The sequence below is a fragment of the Somniosus microcephalus genome, chromosome 3 (genome assembly GCF_052327205.1).
Source record: "Somniosus microcephalus isolate GS21.2 chromosome 3, FLI_Smic_1.0, whole genome shotgun sequence".
Taxonomy (NCBI): domain Eukaryota; kingdom Metazoa; phylum Chordata; class Chondrichthyes; order Squaliformes; family Somniosidae; genus Somniosus; species Somniosus microcephalus.
In genome coordinates this window covers 206,860,571-206,877,366 of record NC_140989.1, presented here as the reverse complement: position 1 = coordinate 206,877,366, position 16,796 = coordinate 206,860,571, and the positions used below count along the sequence as shown (strand labels likewise).

The window sequence follows — 16,796 nt, the reverse complement described above, 5'->3', positions numbered from 1 at the left end:
CTCTCTCTTCCCCCCAGTCTCTCGCTCTCTCTCTTCCCCCAAGTCTCTCGCTCTCTCTCTTCCCCCCAGTCTCTCGCTCTCAATTCAATTCAATTCAATTCAAATGCTTTATTGGCATGAAACTTTACAGAGAACCATATTGCCAAAGCTTACATAGCAAAAAGGTACAGTTTTCCAACATTCTGTAGGTGTCAATCGATTTGACATTTGTTGGGTACATACAATATTACTTTTAAACAATATTAATTTTAAACAGTCTTTCTACTTCATTTGGTACGTTCAATATTAATTTTAAACAGTCTTAATTTTAAAACAGTCCTCAGGTTGTGACATGTTGTTACATATTTGGCCCCAAGGTATGGTCTGTCTCCTTCTCCCAGGACTAATCTCAATTTTGACAGGTCATCCAATTCCTTGAAATCTGGGGTTGTTTGGCTTAGCTTGTTGAATAATATATTTCTTGATGTGTTGAATTTTTCGCATTTTAGGAGGAAATGCATTTCTGTTTCAACCTCGCCGGCCAGACATTGATCGCATATTCTATTCTCTCTAGGCTGCCAGGATTTCTTGTATCTGCCTTTTTCAATTTCCAGTTGGTGGTCGCTTAGTCTGTACCTGGTGAGGGTCTGTCTCTGTTTTGTGTCTCTGATGGTCGTGAGGTCTCTTCCCCCCAGTCTCTTCCCCCCAGTCGCTCTCTCTCTTCCCCCCAGTCGCTCTCTCTCTTCCCCCCAGTCGCTCTCTCTCTTCCCCCCAGTCGCTCTCTCTTCCCCCCCAGTCGCTCTCTCTTCCCCCCCAGTCGCTCTCTCTCTTCCCCCCCAGTCGCTCTCTCTCTTCCCCCCGTCGCTCTCTCTCTTCCCCCCAGTCGCTCTCTCTCTTCCCCCCAGTCGCTCGCTCTCTTCCCCCCAGTCGCTCTCTCTCTTCCCCCCAGTCGCTCTCTCTCTCTTCCAACAACAACATGCCCTCAAAAGACCCTCGGCACCGCCGGGCACTTCAGCTAGTTTAAAATAAGGTAGTGTTGCACTGGACACTGAGTGTAAATGTCCTACCCCTTATTCTGAGACTGTGACCCCTCATTCTAGACCCCCCAGCCAGGGGAAACATCCTCCCTGCATCCAGTCTGTGTAGCCCTGTCAGAATTTTATACGTTTCAATGAGATCCCCTCTCATTCTTCTAAATTCTAGTGAATACAGGCCCAATCTCGCCTCATACGACAGTCCTGCCATCCCAGGAATCAGTCTGGTGAACCTTCGCTGCACTCCCTCTATGGCAAGTATATCCTTTCTTAGGTAAGGAGAGCAAAACTGCACACAGTACTCCAGGTGTGGTCTCACCAATGCCCTGTACAACTGTAGTAAGCCATCCTTGCTCCTGTACTCAAATCCTCTTGCAATGAAGGCCGACATACAATTTTATTTCAGATCTCTCTTCACAGGTGCTACCTGACCTGCTGAGTATTTCCAGCATTTTCTGTTTTTATTTCAGATTTCCAGCATCTGCAGTATTTTCTTTTTGCCTTCCTAACTGTTTGCTGCACCTGCATGTTTGCTTTCAGTGACTGGTATACAAGGTCACCCAGGTCCCTTTGTACATCAGCATTTCCCAATCTATCATCATTTCAATAATACTCTACCTTCCTGTTTTTCCTACTGAAGTGGATAACTTCACATTTATCCATGTTATACTGCATCTGCCATGTATTTGCCCCCTTACTCAACTTGTCTAAATCGCCTTGAAGCCTCTTTGCATCCTCCTCACAACTCACAATCCCACCTAATTTCATGTCATCAGCAAACTTGGAAATATTACATTTGGTTCCCTCATCCAAATCATTGATATATATTGTGAATAGCTGGGGCCCAAGCACCGATCCCTGCGGTCACCGCCTGCCACCCCGAAAAAGACCCATTTATTCCTACTCTCTGTTTCCTGTCTGTTAACCAATTTTCAATCCATGGCAGTATATTACCCCCAATTCCATGTGCTTTAATTTTGCAAACATAAGTGGGACTTTATCAAAGGCCTTCTGAAAATCCAAATACACCACATCCGCTGGTTGTCCCTTATCTATTCTACCAGTTACATCCTCAAAAAACTCCAGTAGGTTTGTCAAACATGATTTCCCTTTCATAAATCCATGTTGACTTTGTCTAATTCCGTTGATATTTTCTAAGTGTCCTGTTATCACATCCTTTATAATAGACTCTAGCATTTTTCCTACTACTGATGTTAGGCTAATCGGTCTGTAGTTCCCCGTTTTCTCTCTCCCTCCTTTTTTAAATAGTGGGGTTACATTTGCCACCCTCCAATCTGCAGGAACTGTTCCATAATCTATAGAATTTTGGAAGATGACAACCAATGTATCCACTATTTCCATGGCTACCTCTTTTAGTACTCTAGGATGCAGATTATCAGGCCCTGGGGATTTATCAGCTTTCAGTCGCATTAAGTTCTCCAGCACTATTTTTTTTACTAATACTAATTTCCTTTAATTGCTCCTTCTCACTAGACCCTTGGTTCCCTAGAATTTCTGGGAAGTTATTTGTGTCCTCTTCTGTGAAGGCAGAACCAAAGTATTTGTTTAATTGCTCAGCCATTTCCTTGTTCCCCATTATAAATTCTCTTGTTTCTGACTGTATTTGTCTTCACTAAACTTTTTCTTTTTACATACTTGCAGAAGCTTTTACAATCCGCTTTTATGTTCCTTGCAAGTTTACTCTCATACTCTATTTTCCCCTCTTAATCAATCCCTTGGTTCTTTTTTGCTGAACTCTAAACTGCTCCCAATCTTCAGGCTTGCTACTTTTTCTGGCAACTTTATATGACTCCTCTTTGTATCTAATACTATCCTTAATTTCTTTTGTTAGCCATGGTTGGGCCGCTTTTCCTTTTGTGTTTTTGCACCAGAAAGGAATGTATAACTGTTGCAATTCATGCATTCATTCCTTAAATGTTAGCCATTACCTATCCACCGTCATGCCTTTTAATGAAGCTCCCCAATCTATCACAGCCAACTCACTCTTCATACCATCGTAGTTTCCTTTGTTTAGATTTAGGACCCTAGTTTAGGATTGGACTTCTTCACTTTCCATTTTAATGAATTATATCATGTTATGATCACTCTTCCCTAAAGAACCCCGCATAACATGATTATTAATTAACCCCTTCTCATTGCATAATACCCAATCTAGGATAGCCTGTTCCCTAGTTGGCTACTCAACATACTGGTCTAAAAAGCCATCTCGTACACACTCCAGGAATTCATCCTCCACAGTATTATTGCTAATTTGGTTTGGCCAGTCTATATGTAGATTAAAGTCACCCATGATTACTGTAGTACCCTTGTTACATGCATCTCTAATTTCCTGTTTGATTCCATCCCCTACATTACCACGACTGTTTGGAGGCCTATAGACAACTCCCACCAATGTTTTCTGCCCCTTGGTGCTTCTTAGCTCCACCCAGACTGATTCGACATCTTGATTTTCTGAGCCAATATCCTTTCTCTCTATTGCTCTGATTTCACCCTTTGCTAACAAGGCCACCCTACCTCCTTTGTCTTTTCACCTGTCCTTCCTAAATATCGAATATCCTTGGATATTCAGCTCCCAGCCTTGGTCACCTTGCAGCCATGTCTCCGTAATCGCAATTATATCGTATCCATTTACATCTATTTGTGCTGTTAATTCGTCTACCTTATTATGAATGCTTCGTGAATTCAGATACAGTGCCTTTAGATTTGTCTTTTTAACATTTTTAGACATCTTAACATTTTTTTGTACTATGGCCCTTTTGTCTTATTACCATTTTTTCTTACCCGGACCCTATGTGTTAGGGCACTCCTTTGTTTGTATGCTCGCTCCCTTCCCGACACAATCTGGTTATCCTTACCCCAATCACTTTCCTGCACTGCTTCATTGTCTTTTCTCTTCAGCATTCTAGATTTCTCTCCACCGCGACCCTCCCCTCCCCCCCTCTTATTTAGTTTAAAGCCCTATCTACCTCCCTAGTTATTAAATTCGCTAGAACTCTGGTCCCAGCATAGTTCAGGTGTAGTTCATCCCAACAGAACAGCTCTCTCTTTCCCCAGTAATGGTGCCAGTGCCCCACGAATCGAAACCCATTTCTCCCACAACAATCTTTGAGCCACTCATTAATTTCCCTGATCCTATTGACCCCATGCCAATTTGCTCGTGGCTCCGGTAATAATCCAGAGATTGTGACCTTTGTGGTTCGGCTCAGAGTTGATGAGCTCGAGTCCGAATTTCAGACACTGCGATGCATCAGGGAGGGGCAGGGTTACCAGGACACTTTGTTCCAGGAGGCAGTCACACCCCTTAGGTTAAATACTTCAAATTTGCACCGTGGTCAGGGACAGGAGGGTGTGACTACGAGTGAGGCAGGTATGGAGATCCAGAAGGTAGCATTGGAGGAGCCTCAGCTCCTACACTTGTCCAACAGGTACAAGGTTCTTGCAGCCTGTGTGGATGAGGGCAGGTACTACAGGGAGGATGAGCAAACTGACCACAGCACTGTGGTACAGGGGGCCATTCAAGTTGGGGGAGTAAAAAGGAATGTAGTAGTGGTAGGGGACAGTATAGTTCGGGGGATAGATACTGTTCTGCAGCCGAGAGCGTGAGTCCCGAAGGCTGTGTTGTCTGGGTTAAGGACATTTCCTCGGGGCTGGTGAGGAACTTGGAGTGGGAAGGGGAGGGTCCTATTGTCGTGGTCTACGTAGGTACCAATGACATAGGTAAGAGTTTCTGCTGAGGGAGTACGAGCAGCTAGGGGCTAAATTAAAAAGCAGAACCATAAAGGTAATAATCTCTGGATTACTACCTGAGCCATGAGCAAATTGGCATAGGGTCAATAAGATCAGAGAGTTGAATGCGTGGCTCAAAGATTGTTGTGGGAGAAATGGGTTTCGATTCATGAGGACTGGCACCAGCACTGGGGAAAGGGGGAGTTGTTCCGTTAGGACGGGCTTCACTTGAACCATGCTGGGACCAGCGTCTTGGCAAATCGAATAACTAGGACTGTAGATAGGGCTTTAAACTAAATAGTGAAGGGGAGAGTTCAGGTGAGGGGTAATTTAGAAAGTTAAAGAGAAAGGACAAGGCAATAGTGTAGGGTAGCGAGAGGGGTAATGATAACCAGAGTGCGACAGGAAGGGACAGAGCGTACAAACATAAGAGTGCACCAGCAAATAGGGTCAGAGTATGGAAAAATGGTAAAAAGACAAAATTTAAGGCTCTTTATCTGAATGCATGCATCATTCGTAACAAGATAGATAAACTGACGGCACAAATAGAAATAAATGGGTATGATCTGATAGCCGTTAGAGAGATGTGGTTGCAAGGTGACCAAGGCTGGGAACTGAATATTATGGGGTATTTGACATTTTGGAAGGATAGACAGAAAGGAAAAGGAGGTGGGGTAGCTCTTTTAATAAAGGATGAGATCAGTACAGTAGGGAGAAATGATCTTGGCTCGGAAGTACAAGATGTAGAATCAGTTTGGGTGGAGATAAGAAATAGGAAAGGGAAAGAAGTCACTGGTGGGAGTAGTCTATAGGCCCCCTAACAGTAGCTACACTGTAGGACAGAGTGTAAATCAAGAAATAACAGGGGCTTGGAAGAAAGGTACTGCATGGACGATTTTAATCTTCATATAGATTGGACAAATCAAATTGGCAAAGGTAGCCCTGAGGATGAGTTCATAGAGCGTATTCAGAATGGTTTCTTAGAACAATACGTTGTGGAACCAACCAGGGAACAGGCTATTTTAGGTCTGGTAATGTGTAATGAGACAGGATTAATGAATGACCTCATAGTAAAGGATCCTCTAGGGAAGAGTGATCATAGCATGTCGAATTTTACATTCAGTTTGAGGGTGAGAAACCTGGGTCTGAAACAAGTGTCTTGAACTTAAATAAAGGCAATTACAAAAGTATGAAGACAGAGTTAAAGTGGACTGGGAAAATAGATTAAAAGGTAAGACAGTAGATAAGCAGTGACAGACATTTAAGGAGATATTTCATAAATCTCAACAAAGATATACTGCTGTGAGAAAGGAAGACTCGATGAGAAGAATGAACCATCCGTGGCTAACTAATGAAGTTAAGGATGGTATCAAATTGAAAGAAAAGGCATACAATGTTGCGAAGATTAGTGGTAGGTCAGAAGATTGGGAAATTTTTAGAAACCAGCAAAGGATGACTAAAAAAATAATAAAGAGGGAGAAAATAGATTATGAGAGTAAACTAGCAAGAAATATAAAAACAAGCATTAAGAGCTTCTACAAGTATATAAAAAGGAAGAGAGTAGCTAAAGTAAGCATTGGTCCCTTAGAGGATGAGACTGGGGAATTAATAATAGGAAACAGGGAAATGGCAGAGACTTTGAGCAAATATTTTGTATCTGTCCTCATCGTAGAAGACACTAAAAGCATCCCAATAATAGTAGATAATCAAGGTGCAAAAGGGAGAGAGGAACTTAAAACAATCACTAGGCAAACTGATGGGACTAAAGGCTGACAAGTCCCCTGGACCTGATGACCTGCATCCTAGGGTCTTAAAAGAAGTGGCTGCAGAGATAGTGGATGCATTAATTGTAAACTTATAAAATTCCCTAGATTCTGGAAAGGTCCCAGCGGATTGGAAAACTGCGAATGTAATGCCCCTATTCAAGAAATGAGGGAGACAGAAAGCAGGAAACTATAGAAGAGTTAGCCTAATGGAGTAGTAGCAGGACATTTAGAAAATCATAATACGATCAAGCAGAGTCAACATGGTTTCATGAAAGGAAAATCATGTTAGACAAATTTATGAGAGTTCTTTGAGGATGTAACAAGCAGGGTGGATCAAGGGGAACCAGTGAATGTGGTGTATTTGGATTTCCAAAAGGCATTCGATAAGGTGCCACATAAAAAGGTTACTGCACAAGATAAGAGCTCATGGGGTTGGGGGTAATACATTAGCATGGCTAGAGGATTGGCTATCTGACAGAAAACAGAGAGTCGGGATAAATGGGTCATTTTCAGGTTGGCAAACTGTAACTACTGGAGTGCCACAGGGATCAGTGCTGGGGCCTCAACTATTTACAATCTATATTAATGACTTGGATAAAGGGACTGAGTGTACTGTAGCCAAATTTGCTGATGATACAAAGATAGGTGTGAGGAGGACACAAAGAGTCTGTAAAGGGATATAGATAGGTTGAGTGAGTGGGCAATAATTTGGCAAATGGAATATTATGTGGTAAAATGTGAGGTTATCCACTTTGGTAGGAAGATTATTTGAATGGAGAGAGACCACAGAATGCTGTGGTACAGAAGGATCTGGGTGTCCTCGTACATGAAACACACAAAGTTAGCATGCAGGTACAGCAAGTAATCAGGAAGGGAAATGGAATGTTGGCCTGTATAAAAGTAGGGAAGTCTTGCTACAACTGTACAGGGCAGTGGTAAGACCACACCTGGAGTACTGCATACAGTTTTGTTCTCCTTATTTAAGGAGGGAGATACTTGCATTGGAGGCAGTTCAGAGAAGGCTCATTAGGTTGATTCCTGAGATGAAAGGGTTTTCTTATGAGGAAAGGTTGAGCAAGTTGGGCCTATACTCATTGGAATTTAGAAGAACGAGAAGTGATCTTATTGAAACATATAAGATTCTGAAGGGGCTTAACAGGGTAGATGCTGAGAGGATGTTTCCCCTCGTGGGGGAATCTAGAACTAGGGGGCACAGTTTCAGGATAAGAGGTCACCCATTTAAGATGGAGATGAGGAGGAATTTCTTCTCTCAGAGGGTCGTGAATCTTTGGAATTCTCTACCACAGAGAGCTGTGGAGACGGAGTCAGTGAATATATTCAAGGTGGAGAGAGACAGATATTTGAGCTACAAGGGTGTCAAGGGTTATGGGGACCAGGTGGGAAAGTGGAGTTGAGGCCAAAATCAAATCAGCCATGATCTTATTGAATGGCGGAGCAGACTCGAGGGGCCAAATAGCCTACTCCAGCTCCTATTTCTTATGTTCTTAAGTCTCTGGAGTGTGACTCGAACGAACAACCTTCTGACTCAGAGGCAATAAGTGCTACCAACTGTGCCAAGCTGACACCTGGTTGGACTGCTGTTAAAGGGAGAAGCGTAGAGTCGGCAGACCATCCATGGAGGGGATGGAGGTGTAGAGGGACTGAAGGTCCATGGTGAGGGATGGTGGTGTAGAGGGACTGGACATCCTGGTGAGGGATGGTGCTGTAGAGGGACTGGAGGTCCTGGTGAGGGATGGAGGTGTAGAGGGACTGGATGGCCTGGTGAGGGATGGAGGTGAAGAGGGACTGGATGGCCTGGTGAGGGATGGAGGTGAAGAGGGACTGGATGTCCTGGTGAGGGATGGAGGTGTAGAGGGACTGGATGGCCTGGTGAGGGATGGAGGTGAAGAGGGACTGGATGTCCTGGTGAGGGATGGAGGTGTAGAGGGACTGGAGGTCCTGGTGAGGGATGGAGGTGTAGAGGGACTGGATGGCCTGGTGAGGGATGGAGGTGAAGAGGGACTGGATGGCCTGGTGAGGGATGGAGGTGAAGAGGGACTGGATGTCCTGGTGAGGGATGGAGGTGTAGAGGGACTGGATGGCCTGGTGAGGGATGGAGGTGAAGAGGGACTGGATGGCCTGGTGAGGGATGGAGGTGAAGAGGGACTGGAGGTCCTGGTGAGGGATGGCGGTGTAGAGGGACTGGATGGCCTGGTGAGGGATGGAGGTGAAGAGGGACTGGATGGCCTGGTGAGGGATGGAGGTGAAGAGGGACTGGATGTCCTGGTGAGGGATGGAGGTGTAGAGGGACTGGATGGCCTGGTGAGGGATGGAGGTGAAGAGGGACTGGATGTCCTGGTGAGGGATGGAGGTGTAGAGGGACTGGATGTCCTGGTGAGGGATGGAGGTGTAGAGGGACTGGATGGCCTGGTGAGGGATGGAGGTGAAGAGGGACTGGGTGTCCTGGTGAGGGATGGTGGTGTAGAGAGACTGGATGTCCTGCTGGGGGGTGGAGGTGAAGAGGGACTGGATGTCCTGGTGAGGGATGGTGGTGTAGAGAGACTGGATGTCCTGCTGGGGGGTGGAGGTGAAGAGGGACTGGATGTCCTGGTGAGGGATGGAGGTGTAGAGGGACTGGATGTCCTGGTGAGGGATGGAGGTGTAGAGGGACTGGATGTCCTGGTGAGGGATGGAGGTGTAGAGGGACTGGATGTCCTGGTGAGGGATGGAGGTGTAGAGGGACTGGATGTCCTGCTGGGGGGTGGAGGTGAAGAGGGACTGGATGTCCTGGTGAGGGATGGTGGTGTAGAGACTGGATGTCCTGCTGGGGGGTGGAGGTGTAGAGGGACTGGATGGCCTGGTGAGGGATGGTGGTGTAGAGGGACTGGACGTCCTGGTGAGGGATGGAGGTGTAGAGGGACTGGATGTCCTGGTGAGGGATGGAGGTGTAGAGGGACTGGATGTCCTGCTGGGGGGTGGAGGTGAAGAGGGACTGGATGTCCTGGTGAGGGATGGTGGTGTAGAGAGACTGGATGTCCTGCTGGGGGGTGGAGGTGTAGAGGGACTGGATGGCCTGGTGAGGGATGGTGGTGTAGAGGGACTGGACGTCCTGGTGAGGGATGGAGGTGTAGAGGGACTGGATGTCCTGCTGGGGGGTGGAGGTGAAGAGGGACTGGATGTCCTGATGAGGGATGGAGGTGTAGAGGGACTGGATGTCCTGCTGGGGGGTGGAGGTGAAGAGGGACTGGATGTCCTGGTGAGAGATGGAGGCGTAGAGAGACACCTAGGACTGAGGACATTTAGGACTGAGAAGGACATTTAGGACTGAGATGAGGAGAAATTTCTTCACTCAGAGAGTGGTATATCTGTGGAATTCTCTACCACAGAAGGCTGTGGAGGCCAAGTCACTGAATATATTTAAGAAGGAGATAGATAGATTTCTAGACACAAAAGGCATCAAGGGGTAAGGGGAGAGAGCAGGAATATGGTATTGAGATAGAGGATCAGCCATGATCATATTGAATGGCGGAGCAGGCTAGAAGGGCCGAATGGCCTAATCCTGCTCCTATTTTTCTATGTTTCTATGAGACAGGACGTCCTGGTGAAAAGGAGGCTGTTACGGCCAGGAAGGTGGGATTTGTTAATTTTGCACAGGGCGTCAAGAAGCGTTGTGGATGTAGGTAGGCATGACTGGGCAAGGGGGAGTTGAGATAAGAGTTTAGTAATGAAATGTTTTACCTTTATCACCATTTCGAAGGTGAAGACTCCAGTGAACACGTAGTCGAAGTACCTGAGCACCTGAGAAAGAGAGAGACAGAGAAGGAGGACACATCGTTACAAAACACACCAGATACTCACTTTATCAGAGGCTCTTTTTATGTTTCTCCTTTTAGGTCCCTCCCTTCCCCTTCTCCCCACACATTGGGTCAAGAGAGGAGAGAAACAGAGTTAACATTTCAGGTCGATGACCTTTCGTCAGAACTGGCGAAAGGTCATCGACCTGAAACGTTAACTCTGTTTCTCTCTTCACAGATGCTGCCTGACCTGCTGAGTGTCGCCAGCATTTTCTGTTTTTATTTCAGATTTCCAGCATCTGCAGTATTTTCTTTTTGTGTTTGGGTCAAGAGAGGGTGTGGTCACCAGGCCCCAACCTGGACTCTGCTGCTCTCGAACCGTTCCCCAGAGATACCTGTAGTACAAGCCTTCGCACCTCCTCTTCCTAACTGGCAGAGGTATGCCTGACACCATCCCAGCATGCAGGCTGAAACGCTGACTTAATACAGGAGACGACAGGCGGAAACCATTCAACACTGAGGGGAACGGGAGACGTGACACACACACATGGAACTGCTGTAAGAGGCTGGGATTGATTTTCCGCACATCATTTGTATGTAACTATTCTCCACTCTCAGCATTTTGTTATAGTTATACACTCTCCTGTAGGAACAGACTCTATTTACTGTAGTTTATGAGTAAACGAAAACCTCTAGTCCTGCCCCATCACCAAATCATTGGCTGAGACAGTGGAATCAATATTCAGTATTTTTATAACTAATAAACAAAAATGTTGAAAGAATGTTTTTTTAAATTTATTGCCCCTATGATTTTTCTCCTGGGTCTTTGCTCGCAGCAGTGACCTGGAGTTTAATCTTTAGTTCCTCGAGGCTCCAGGATAATGCTGGACAATCCTAGAGGTGCCCAGGACCCAAGCAGCGCCCCCCCTTGGTGGAGACAGCGCCGTCCCCGTCAGCTCGGGGTTCCCACCCTGTAACGGTCGCCAGAGCCTTACCTGATTTCTCTCCGAGTCTTTGTTGATGGGATCCTCCGCCGCCAAAGCTATACTGCTGGCCGCGATCACCAGCAGGATGCACATCTCGAAGTACCGCAGGTTGACAACGAAGTGACATGCCCTGCGCAACCTGCCGAGCCAAAGAGGAAGTAATGATCACTACAGAGATGCCGCTTCTGGACTCCCACAAATTGAAACAGCCACCCACCCAAAAGTGGGGTGGCGGGCTGCTCACTCAGTTACAGAACTGACTGAAAATTGCACCAGGCCGGCCTTGGAAGTCCAACGTCGGCGTGATGCCCCCCACTACTTTTTGTGAAGAAGTGCTTCCTGGCATCAACCCTGAATGGCCTAGCTCTAATTTTGTTATGCACCCTTGTTCTGGGCTCCCCCACCAGAGGAAATCATGCCATGTCACCTGACAGTGCAGTGCAATCACTCAATGAGCCCTGTTTGGTGTCAGTGTGCAGACTCCAGGCCCTTCATTGAATCATAGAAAGTTACAGCACGGAAGGAATCCATTTTGGCACATCGTATCTGTGCCAGCCAACAAAGAGCTATCCAGCCTAATCCCACTTCCCAGCTCTAGGTCCATAGTCCTGCAGGTTACAGCATCCCAATGCACATCCAAGTACTTTTTAGATGTGGTTAGGGTTTCTGCCTCTACCACCCTTTCAGGCAGTGAGGTCAAGATCCCCACAACCCTCTGGGTGAAGAAATTTCCCCTCAAATCCCCTCTAAACCTTCCACCAGTTGCTTTAAATCTGTGCCCTCTGATTTTTGACCCCTCTGCTAAGGGAAATAGGTTGTTTCTATCCACTTTATCTCTGCCCCTCATAATTTTATACACCTCAACAAGGTCTCCCCTCAGCCTCCTCTGTTCCAAGGAAAACAGGCAAAAGCAGGGATCTTCAACACGAGAAGGAACAGAGCAGTCAGCACTCCACAGGATTCAGGGTGACTGCCCGACACAAAAGACAGAAACTGGAGTCCCACAAACAGCAATGGGATGACGACCAGATAATCTGTTTTATTGATGCTGGTTGGGGGGTAAATATTGGCCCAGGACACGGAGAAGAACTCCCCTGCTCTTCTTTGAATATTGCCACGGGATCTTTTACATCTACCTGCGAGAGCAGACGTGGCCCCGTTTTAACATCTCATCCAAAAGGCGGCACCTCCAACAGTGCAGCACTCCCTCAGTACTGCCCCTCCGACAGAGCAGCACTCCCTCAGTACTGCCACTCCGACAGTGCAGCACTCCCTCAGTACTGTTCCTCCAACAGTGCAGCATTCCCTTAGTACTGCCCCTCCGACAGAGTAGCACTCCCTCAGTAATGTCCCTCCGACAGAGCAGCACTCCTTCAGTACTGCCACTCCGACAGTGCAGCACTCCCTCAGTACTGTCCCTCCAACAGTGCAGCATTCCCTTAGTACTGCCTCGCCGACAGTGCAGCACTCCCTCAATACTGCCCCTCCAACAGTGCAGCACTCCCTCAGTACTGCCCCTCCCTCAGTATTCTGGAGTGTCAGTCTGAATTATGTGCTCAAGTCTCGTGTGTGGCTTGAACCCACGACTTTCTGATTCAGAGGCACGAGTCCTACCCACTGAGCCACTGCTGACATAGCCGTGTTTGACACCATCAGCCCACGACGCCAGTTATGGACAGCAGTTGCAGCCTGCCAGCCCGCCTTTAAATCTCTCCATCTAATGAACATGGCATCTTCACCAATCAGTCAACGACTCTCCCGTCAACTCTCCTCCATCATGGCGGAATCTCACTGGCCAGCAGAAGCTCCAATGTGAGTGGCCCAGGAGAGGGCGCACACCCACCGCAGTTGCTTCCACTGCTGGATAAAGGTGGCGCGATTTTCCTCAGATACTTTAGGCGATAAAGAGTCTCCAAGGTGTCCAAGATGGGGTCTTAAGCTGCAACGTGGGTTTAGCCCATGGTTAGCACAAGATGCCATAGAATCGTAGAAATTAAATTGCCTGCTATCGCTCATTATAGAGGCTGCATGGCATTTTGGTGGGTAACGCTTCATTTAACACCCTCTACTAACAGCGACCAGCTGATTGGGAGTAAACAAGTTGTTGCTGAGGATTTTGAGTGCTACTTAAAGCCATGCTCAGCTTTCACTGTTCACTTGCTGATTGAGATCAACTGACTACAGTGTGTTTGAAGAGGACTTTTCAGAAACACCAGGAGGCTTTCCGAGACACTTTGTTAAGACTTCACCAACACTTGATCAATATTTTTCCTGGAAATTCTCAGGACTTCTCCGAAAAAGTGTAAGTGCTGTGCTACTCTACCTTATAGGAGTCACCAGGAGAAAGGGAGTGCTTGATCACGGCATCTTGCAAGGGGCACCTTTGGTGTGAAGGAGGAATAGGAAGAGGAGATAAGGCCAGGCAGAGCAGCACCAGCTGCTGCAGGAGAGAGGAAAGGAGGGCGTGGAGGGCTCCCAGCAGGAGGCCCCGTCAACCCAGAGTCTTCGGAGAGCACTGCTTCTGTAAAGTCTGTGGGTTGTGCAGTTAATAAATACACAGACTTCAGAAGTAACAAACAAAACAGGTCTTTACTATTCGAAGGTCCGGGCGAACCTGCCCAATAACTCCTGGCACAACACTTATATACTGGTGTGGTCACTATCGGTATTACAGTATACAGAAGCCAAACAAATAGTGCCACACCTAAAGTAGTTCCCTTAAAGGTGAACGGTTACATTCAATAGTTCCCTTAAAGGTAGACGGGTACATACACTACAATCCTCCCTTTTTAGCTTATTACTTAGAGTCCCCGTTAAACATACATATCTTCAACTTCCTATAAAACAAATTACAGATATAATCTCGGTGGAGTCAATGTCATATAAAACAATTTACAAATATAATCTCGGTGGAAACAGTTCACAGGTTCAGTCTCTGCGGAAACAGTTCATAGATTCAGTCTCTGATCTTGACTCGTTCCGAACAACATTTCTTTGGTGTAGCCGGATTACCTGGCTAGCGTGACTCCTCCATAGCCTTTTTCTTGACGTAACAGCTTGAACCTTCGTCCTGTTGAACCAGCAGTGCGGACTTTTACAACCAACTGGCTGTCTTGACATTTTCCAGTTTTTCAACTAATTTAGCTCCTTTCGTAATGTCCCGCCTGGAATGGTAGAAGTGCTAATATTTTAGACAGTTATTATCTTCTGCTTCTTCTTTTTCTTTTCTGCCTTTTTGAAACTCTCGGAGCTCCTTTCTCGGCTGCCAGCTGTAGCGCCACCAACTCTCTATGTTCCTTAGACCTTAAGTGCTTCCTCCGGATTTCAGCACTTTGAGAGTTCTCATCACAAGCTGGGCAGACCACATCCTCGTAATATTCAGTGTCACTCAACAGGTCATGGTAATATTCGGGTTCGTCCTGAGTTAGGCCAGCGAGAGAGACTTCTTCTTCCTCCTCACCCGTCTGGACATTAGCTGACGGTGGTTCCTTCCCTAAACATCTCTCTTGAAAAGCCTTCTTCATGCATTCATATTCATCCCGCTCTTCCTGGGTTATCTGCCATTCCTTCACGACGGACCTCATTTGTGAGTTCAATACCTTCCTTTCCATCGGTAATTGCGTTATCAGGCTATTTAACCCTTCAACTGAAGTAACGGTTTCCACATTCTTCTGTTCACTTTGACGTGATTCAACGTACTTTTGGCATCCTTGTAAAATTTGTGTTGCCACCTCAGCTATCTCCGTGACTTTTGAGAGCTCCGAACTCGTTCCCCCTGAAGATTGAAGCTCGTGTTCAGATTGTTCCCCTTGCAGAGTCTTGTCCTTCAGCATATGAAGGAGTTGGCTGACCGTTAACTCTTCCCTGGGAACACGGTGGATCAGAGTCTTCTCCATTTCCTCCACCTCTTTCTCCAATACTTCCACCTTACGTTCCTCTTGAACTTTGGCTTTCAGCGCTCGGAAAAGTTGCGCCCTGATGCTCTCTAGTTCATGTTCAGGGACCATTCTTACAGTGTCCTGTTCTTCCACTGAAAGGATTCCCAGTTGAATCTGTTCTTCAAGTTGTTGAACCTCGGTCATTGCCGCCTCATATTTGTCTTGGGTGTCCTTCAATGTTTTTATAAGTTCTTGGACATCCTGTCTTTCATGTTCTGCCATGATTTTCACCTCTAATTTCTCATCTATGGATGGATCTCCTACCGATGAGTCTGTCTTGGCCTTGAGCTCATCAAGAATTTCCTGCAGCCTTTGGACTTCTTGCTCATGTTCAACCTTTAGTTGTTCATATGCTTCTACTGAAACTAGCTTTTCGGAGGCTGCCGAGTTAACCCCCTCCAGAATTGTAGCCTGGGCCTGTTCATACTGTTCTTTCAACTTCTCACACTCTGCTTGTAAGGAGTCGTAAAGAAGAACTGGAATAAAATCCTGGCTCCCTGAAGATTCCTCTTCCTTTGGTTCATTCTGTAAATATTCTAGTTCCTGAACAGCATCAGGGGAATGTGATTGGTATTTGACCACGATGGCTCTATGGTCGCTCTCTGCTTGAGCTAGCTGTCTCTGTAGTCTTTCCAGGTTCTCCCATTCGGTGTCCCAGAACCATTCCATATTTTTCATCTCTTGTACGAGACGGTCACTCAACTGTTCTAATTGTTGTCGTACTTTGACATAAGTTTGCGTCCGAGCTCGGTGTTCTTCCGTCATGGATGAATCCTTTGCTTGAACAGGCTCAGAATTCTCTGTCAACCTGGAGTTCTGCTCTGCAGCTTTATTCTTCTTGGTACCATAAGTCCTTCTGCATGTCTTCGTTTTCTTTCCCATCGTCGGCAAGTCCCTTTTAGCCTTGTCTTCCATATTCGACTTGGTCTTATCATCATCCATTTCAGAATCTGAGCTAATAACTTGCACCGAGTCCTCCCTCATTATGGCTTTTAGGTAATGCCATTCCATGTCTATTTTCTTAATCCACTCCCGTCCTAGAAGTGGTGGTCCTCCCTCAGGTAATATGTACAAGTTCATTCTTGGGTGTTCTTTACCCCTATCTCTCACCTTGACTCTTATTTTCCCCACGGGGTATACGTTATGCCCCGTGTATGTCTGTAATACGAACTTGGTATTTCTTAAAGGTATGTGAGAGAATAGCCGGTGGTAGTCCCTTTGGTTGATGACTGATAGAGCTGATCCAGTGTCCAGCTCCATTCTTACTTGGACTCCAGCTATTTTTAGTATGACCCAGATGGCCTGTAGATCCGTTTCTTTACCCACATTGTGGATTCTCAGCCTACCCAGCTCCTGGTTGTTTGGGTCTGAGTCTGAATTCTGTTCGTCTGAACTCTTCTCAGCCACCTTGTGTACCTTGTTGTACTTTTCTTGTGGTGGCTTCCTTTGATTATTGGTCTTTTTCCCGGACCGGCATACCTTCGCGATGTGACCCAGTTTGCCACATTTCCTACACTCTTGGTTCTTAAACCAGCATTGATTCTGGTCATGC

At 46.4% G+C, this 16,796-nt stretch overlaps 1 protein-coding gene across 1 annotated transcript in view; it reads right to left on the bottom strand.

Moving 5' to 3' along the window:
• Positions 1–16,796, bottom strand: part of LOC147121682 (putative voltage-dependent R-type calcium channel subunit alpha-1E) — a 1,254,166-nt gene that overhangs the window by 880,005 nt on the left and 357,365 nt on the right. The window contains exons 22-23 of the mRNA XM_085977984.1: positions 11,316–11,445; positions 10,265–10,324 (exon numbers count right to left, since the gene is read on the bottom strand). Coding sequence (XP_085834110.1) covers positions 10,265–10,324; positions 11,316–11,445 — 190 coding nt within the window. The remainder of the gene's footprint in view (positions 1–10,264; positions 10,325–11,315; positions 11,446–16,796) is intronic.